The sequence below is a fragment of the Anopheles nili genome, chromosome 3, assembly GCF_943737925.1.
Source record: "Anopheles nili chromosome 3, idAnoNiliSN_F5_01, whole genome shotgun sequence".
Lineage (NCBI taxonomy): Eukaryota > Metazoa > Arthropoda > Insecta > Diptera > Culicidae > Anopheles > Anopheles nili.
This window is the reverse complement of record NC_071292.1, coordinates 30,638,523-30,645,843: the sequence shown is the minus strand read 5'-3', so window position 1 is coordinate 30,645,843 and position 7,321 is coordinate 30,638,523. Positions and strand designations below refer to the sequence as shown.

At 43.9% G+C, this 7,321-nt stretch overlaps 1 protein-coding gene across 1 annotated transcript; it reads left to right on the top strand.

Moving 5' to 3' along the window:
- Positions 1 to 1,134: 1,134 nt before the first annotated feature.
- On the top strand, positions 1,135 to 6,392 carry LOC128727439 (dual oxidase maturation factor 1). Its single transcript, XM_053821355.1, has 8 exons — positions 1,135 to 1,299; positions 3,288 to 3,345; positions 4,375 to 4,729; positions 4,810 to 5,021; positions 5,094 to 5,173; positions 5,250 to 5,371; positions 5,441 to 5,671; positions 5,759 to 6,392. The coding sequence occupies exons 1-8, from the start codon at positions 1,135 to 1,137 to the stop codon at positions 5,799 to 5,801; spliced, it is 1,266 nt and encodes a 421-aa protein (XP_053677330.1). The 3' UTR covers positions 5,802 to 6,392.
- The last annotated feature ends 929 nt before the right edge of the window (positions 6,393 to 7,321 follow it).

Here is a 7,321-nt window from a genome sequence, read left to right as displayed (position 1 = left end):
AGTTATATGCACAAGTTAGGGCCACAAGGGCCATAAACGGGAGCGAGAAATACATCTTCTAGTTGGTATTTGAAGCAATTTTTGGGGCTTAATTTAAATACACAAAAGTTGTGAACTCGATATCATCCTAGAAACATTTAAAAAAAGAACCAACAGAGCATGCTAGAGCACACAACAATAGATTTATTTAAATATTTTCGACTAGCCAACTTCTGTCGGAGACCTTTTTTTCCGTTCCTTACGGCCTTACGAACCCTCTCACTATTCCTATTCGCTACTTTTGCTACGATCTTACTTGCTAATGTTCGTTTTGAAAAGCGCTAACACTCGTAGGTGGCTGGTTTGTCGGTACAATTTGCATGCCGTTCGGAAAAATGAATAATGATCTGTGTTGAGTTTCGAACAATGAGCAGCCCCACGAGGTGTGTTGCGAGCGTGGGTTTTTGGCTTCGGTTGAAGATGGATTGTCAAGAAGATTGAACAACTAATGGGAGCCACTCGTCGCTCATATTTTATGCTGCCTCGCAATTGTCAACGCGTTTGCATTAATGAAAACAAATGATGTTTTGTTTTGCGCGCATAAGAAAAAGCTGCAAGTATGCTGCGAGTACTCCAGTGCGCACGAGTGAAGAGTTTTCGTTAACTTGGGAAAATATTTAACCACCTTTGGGGTGTGTTTAGACAGCCAACGTTTCCGCTCCAACCGCGGCTGGGCATTTCATTTGCAAAAGCCACACAAAACCGAACGCCTTCTCGGCGGGAAGTCTCATTATTCAAAGCGCCCAATTATCTTCGCCACAACCCAACTGTCCTCACCTGCCAACTGGCAACCCCGGTAGCGAGTTCTTCCGCGTTATTGTTACTGTTTCGTGCCAGGCGTCATAATTTCTTGCGGCTCGCACGTTATCTAACGCCCGTGGACACGTGTGCGGAATTGTCGGTGTCGGTGTTTTGAACGTGGCTTCTTTCTCTCTTTCTCTCGTATTTTCTGCCTGTATTCAACCGATTCACGATCACGTTCGCACTTATGCAGATTTTCAGTAACGTTTGCCCATGTTTTTCGCATTTGTTTTCCCTCAATTTTCCGCGCAGGTTTCCCGCACCGAACGGCAGCCAAAATAGGACCCCAGCACGATGAAGGGTTGGTTTGACGCGTTCCGCGACGATGGAGCGCCAACACTGTACTCGTTCTCGAACCGGACGCCCGTCACCGGCGATGTCTCGATCGTGGCCGTTTGCGTTATGTTCGCCACCGTCTATCTGGCGTTTCTGGTCATCTTTCCCGGCGTGCGGAAACAGGTAAGTGCAGTGTAATGGGCGTTTTGAGCAGGGGTTTGGTGCGCGTAACCGTAATCGTAGCGCAATCGTTTTGTCGTTTGTAAAAGGAAGCTGACTATTCCGCGGGTCCGGTGCCAAGCGGTCACTTATCGTAGTAGTCGAAATAATTGGACATGAAGGTGGTAAAAAAGTTCCTGTTTTCACATGTATGAAAGAGCCCAGGAGGTTAAGAAGCGTTTTTGATTTATATCCGAAAAATCTGAAAAGCTTTATTTGATTGAAAATAATTCAAAAGGCCATTTTTGAACAGATTGTCAAACTCTTCTCAAATTACGTTAAAAAAAGGATTAAAGCAAAGATAAAACTCGTTTTTTTCTCTAAAAAACTGTCTATCAATAGCCCAAGCCTAGTCGCAAAAAGAAAATACTATGAACCATTTAGGAAACAAAGAATCAAATTTCAAATTGAAAATGTTATAAACCTATCAAGGAGTATCAACCTAATTCTAGAAGCAAAACTCTTATTGGCGAGTATAAGATATATCCCTAGTGTTTAAAACATATTATATTGAGTTTAAAACGACTTAACATTGGAAATCTTTATCGTTATCGAAAAACATGTTGTTCCTATAATCGCAAATCATTTGATGCTTGCTAATCCAAAACTTTATCTGCTTTGTACCGAATGTTCTTGCCCCCGTTTTATCGTCAACTAAAACAAAGTTGACGAAAGTAAATGAGACCTCCAACCGTTCTTGAACACTTCCCTGGACAATCATGAATGATCCCATGGCAATTGGGTCCCAGAGCAATGGTCAATAAACATCGTAAGGTCTCAGAGTCTGAGAACGAACGAACTCTGGGAACAAACCATGAAAAAGGCCGTTATTGAGCGTTCATTTGATGAACCTTTCGTAAACTTTCTGCGTGGAATATGCAGGCTTCACTAAAACGAAGTCCTCCATAATCGGCAACCGGCAATTACTAAATCTGTTTGTAGCTCACTAAATCGTTCACACGGTTCCCTCCAACTGCGATGTGGTTTGAAACGACGTTGATTTGAAGTTGTACCAAACCATTTTGTCTCGATAAACACTCGCGATCGTACGCGTACTGGACCCTTACGTCCACCATTCCATTCGTTAGCCTCCAAAAATTCACCCACGACTTGGAAATTGAGTCTTGGGGCAATGGGTCGTTACATGCCACCCAAAAAGTACACGTCCATGCGCCTAGAAACGCTACTAGGTGGCCTGTTTTGGGGAGCATAATTTTATGCGTTTAATGAGACTGCGGCATACATTTATGTCGTGAAATTATTGCTGCTGGTGCGTGTGTTGCGCAGTTTTCACCATTCGAGCCGTTCGTTTGCAAGGTGGAACCGATTGATCCCGTGCCGGTTGCTGCAAAACCCGGGCATGGGGCGTGAATTTCGGCACCTTGTGGTTTATAACCTCCTGCCAGGCTCTGGGCCAACGCTTAGCTAACTCGATTGGCGTCCGTGTGATCCCGCTGGCCGTGATTTGGTGCTCCGTTCGATCGCCAATTGATTGATGGCCGATAAATTGATGTTTGCAAACATTTGCTAACATAGAAAGCTTAGCAACGTATCATTTGCTGAAACCCCGAACGTGGACCGCACAGTCGTCTCGGGAGAGTTCTTTAACTCACGGGTTGCGGGTTAAATACCGGCATACCCGCGATGCCGGCACAAAATTGATCACTTTGGCTGATTTATTGCACGATTATAAGGCGCAAACGAGCAGCATGCGGGTTAAGTGATTTATTAATGTCGACCGCATGGCACATAATGCGCACATGTGGTCCAGCGGTTTGCAATTTGTTGGGGAAAAAGTACACCTCCGCTTTAAATTAATTACACGGCGGATAAATATTGTTTCAATTGATTTACACGAGGATGGAGCTTTGGTTGTGGGATATTTTTGATTGATTTTTGCTGGCTATTTCTATCGTTTTTTTTTTTATTCTTCCTTATCTTTTATTTTGCAGAAATTCACAACATTCACCACAGTAACGTTAAGTCTATTTGTTGGACTAGTCATATTGGGTAAGTGTTGTTGGCGTTAGAACGATGCGATAAACTAATACTTACGATAAAACAGTATATAGAAGAAATAGTTTTTGTGAGCCATCTTTAGTTGGAGCTAGCTTTATTAGATTCAAGTTTGAAGTAAACATTTAAAACATTAGTTAATTGAAAGCTTTGTTACGAAATTCTACAAGAAATACTATATTATCAAAGTGAAATGCATTATATTTGACGGTTTAAGCTATCGTCTAGTCATTTCACGTTTAATTTCAATTTTCTACTCAAAAAGCTTTTCGCATTCAAGAAAGCTTTTGTTTGTTTTGAACCGAAAGAGCAATTTACAACGAATTAATTTTGAAAAGAAGATAAGTCTACAGTCAAACCCAGACTGCTCACCATCGCAAAATGCATTTTGCTGACTCGCGGCACATCAAAATGTCTGTGGCACGCCAAACAATGGCACATCATGTTCACAAACCTTCCAGCCGCGGGTAAGCATCGAACATAAAACGCACGTCACTTCCTGTCGAGCCGGTGTTCGCCGATGTTGTGCGAAATGTTCTTCACGACCGATCCGACTCCATTCTATGCCCGGATGTTCGTTTAACCGGCCAACGGATGGAGGCGTTCTTGGGCTAAGCTGACGGCTTAGGGTTGCGATTTTTTCCCTCCCATTGCGTGCGCTTAAATGCGTCGCCATTTTTTATTTTTTTTTTTGGCTTTCGTTTATCCTTCCGTTTGCCAAACGAAGCACTCAAAAGTTTTACGCCGCCGTTAATAAGGTAAAATAAAATCCCCAACCCCAACCGACGTGTTAGGCGCGCCGTGTCGAGGATCATCAACAGATTTTTGAGTAGCCCTGGTCGCTTCCAGCCTAACATTCGGTATCGACGAACCGGAACAATCGGCTCACCATCACCGGCGGGTTCACCTTACAGAAGGTGACCATTTCCGCTCGAAGGTCACACCCGCCGACAGTAAAGCCGTAAAAAAAAACGCTCCCCCATTCGCCGTATCTCACCAACCCAGCTTGTGCTTTTCTTGCAGTAAGTCGCCTCGGCTCAGGCTGGCACGTAGCGCAATCAACGATCGTCGCTCCGTATCGGTCGTTTTCCCGGGAAAAGCTACCCGCCCGGATCGGGGCACACATCGGGTTGATGCACATCAACATCACGCTGACGGCGTTGCCGGTTGGCAATTGGACACCACCGGATATTGACTTCAACGAGCGGTTCAGCTGGAACCAGGCCAATGACATGGGCAACTCGTATCGGGATGCGCTGCAACGTGGACTACCGTATCCGATCCTAACGGTGGCCGAATACTTCAGCCTGGGGCAGGAAGGATTCGCTTGGGGTGGCCAGTATCGAGCTGCGGGTTATTACGCCAGCATCCTGTTGTGGTATCGTATCAATCAGCTCAACGTCGAAGTGTCGAAATCGTCTTACTTTACTGAGCATTTTTTGGGTTTGTTTCTCGCAGGGCTTCGTTTGCCGCGTGGCTGCTGATGAACCTACTTCTGGTCGCTGTTCCGCGTTATGGTGCGTACACGATGGCCCTCACTGGAGCCCTACTGATAGGGGCAAGCATCGGTTATAGCTCGATGTTGCCTAAACGACCACTGATGATCATGATCGAGGGTGCGCGGATTGACTTTCATCTTGGGTGGTGCTTCTATCTCGTGCTCATCGCCGGTAAGTTCTCTCAACCACCCGTGAATTATATCGCATAACCTAACCTCGAACTTCTGGCCATCCATCTTCCAGGAGTATTGTGCTTTGCGATCGGATTAGTCATTTCCATCATTGATCTCGTGTGGCCGCATCGCTTTTCGACGATTTTGGAGGTAAGTTGTGCCTGCGACTTTGTCCAGATCCTTCTGCTCAGTGTGCCTGAACTTGGTTGGTTGTTCCGTTTTGCAGGTTTACTATGACACACCGTACGATCGGCACGTCATTCTGGAGGAGTCCCACGACGTTAGGTATCGCAAGCGCAACAGCAAGGGCCTGGAAGAGCCTCCAGGTCTTGGATCTCGCATCCTACGGTAAGATCACTGATGAAAATAGGAAAAGGAAACAAGAACAAGCTGTTGATTTGGGGATTTCGATTTTAGACGCCTGTCCTCGAAAACGCGCGATCAACACACGGACAAGATGGGCATCGAAAACCGTGGCTTCCAGCACGACGTACCGAAGTCCCCGTGGCGTTATCCATTCCGGCGAGCTCAGCAAACGCCTCCACAAGGCATCCAGCGGACGATTTCGCAGGATTCCACGTCCAGTATCGCATCGGCAGCGGCCATGTCACAGTCACTGCACAAAGTAGCACTCTCGCGAATGCTTCCGTAAGTGCCGAGGATCATTCACAGGATCATTCCAGCTCGCACGCACGGCTTGTGACGATTTTTCACGTATTTTCTCCACACCCACAGGAAACCGGCGCTGGAGCGTACGCGCGAGATTTCCAACTGGTAGAACCCGCCAGTGGCCACCTGCGTGATGATCTTTTGTGATATTTTTAAGAGTTTAGCAACCCATTTACCACGCTCCGCCTTCGGGACACCCTCAGGGTTAGCATTTTCTTCGAAGTGCGCTCCCTTTTTTCCAGCCGACTTCATCAGCAGCTCCGGGCAAGTGGACACGGTCTCGATGGAGCTACCTACCCGGAACGCCGGTTCAGTACCGGAGACTGCGGAGAGCCATGACGAAGAAATTTGGAGCTTTATGGCGAGATATACCTGAGCAAGGATGAGACGCATTTGGTGTACGATGGCGCGAGACGCGCTTCGTGCTATCTTGATTTTTGCTAATCACGCTGCTAATCGGCAGGTGGAACGGAACGCAAGGCAGAGAAGCTTTTAAGTTATTTATTTGTTCCTGTACCAGTGTTAGCGATGTAGCAGTTTCACTAATGCGTAGCACACAGCGAAACGAAACGCTTATAGCGTCGATGTACGTTTATCATTGTAATGTAAAACCGTATGGTTTGTATTAGGTTTAAGGAAGATTGTATCCAGAGGACTTGACGAAAAATCTGCGATTCGAAATGGACAAATGGAATAAACATTCAGATTTGATCAGAACGGTGTGGTGACGTGTGTTTTTTTCCCTTAAATATCACATCAATGATGAATATTTTTCAAACAAAGATGTATAATTTCAGAATTTGGCAAACAAATAAGAAGAAATTTGGAAGACCTACGACTACAACTTATTTCAATTCAAAGATCTTAAGCTTAAATTTGAGATTTTTTTGAAAAGCTATTTTTTAATTGCTTCTTGTATCAGGGCTGTATTAATTAGACAAAATGACGCATTTTTCAGATTTAATAACAGCCAACAGTTTGAAATTATTATCATTTTTTACGAATAGCGGCAGGCATTGATGTGCATTATGTGACTTATGAGGTGGAGAAAGATTTTCCCCCAATATGCATCGGGTGCTTGAAACGGTTATGCATTTTTAGGGCTTCAAAAATTAACAGAACAATGGTGAAGGCACTGAAAGAATATGATTAACTTTTTGTTGCTTCTGCATTTCCCTGCGTTCTTTGCTAATACTTCATGAAATACCAAAAAAAAAATCATATTGATTTTTGAAACCCCAAAAGTTAAAAAATATGAATTGTACGTCCTATGTTAAATTAATGGTAAAATCGCTTGTACGTATTATAATGTAATTATGTATTTTTCAATTTCATATATATTATCGTCATAAAGAAAGTTCAAAAAGCGTGTTTTCCGATCGTTTAGTCACTAAATGGAGATTTACCCCATTAGAGTTTTCAACCCAATAGAAAGGGAACTCCATAGGATGTATACTGTAAATATATATCAATTGTAAAAAAAAGAAGCTTGTTGTAAGCACACTTTTATGGCGTTTTATTTTCAAACGATACAAGTTTTTAACTTTGGTTTTTGATTAACACAAAATATTTGGGGTTTGATATGCGATTTTATACTCATGTAATGGTCTAAAATTATTATTATTATCA

What these genes read in the sequence shown, in the direction of transcription:
- LOC128727439 (XM_053821355.1), top strand. Translation starts at nt 1,135, where the DNA reads ATGAAGGGTTGGTTTGACGCGTTCCGCGACGATGGAGCGCCAACACTG. An exon ending in TACGCCAGCATCCTGTTGTG is followed by an intron (nt 4,730 to 4,809) that starts GTATCGTATCAA and finishes TGTTTCTCGCAG; the next exon opens with GGCTTCGTTTGCCGCGTGGC. An exon ending in CTATCTCGTGCTCATCGCCG is followed by an intron (nt 5,022 to 5,093) that starts GTAAGTTCTCTC and finishes TCCATCTTCCAG; the next exon opens with GAGTATTGTGCTTTGCGATC.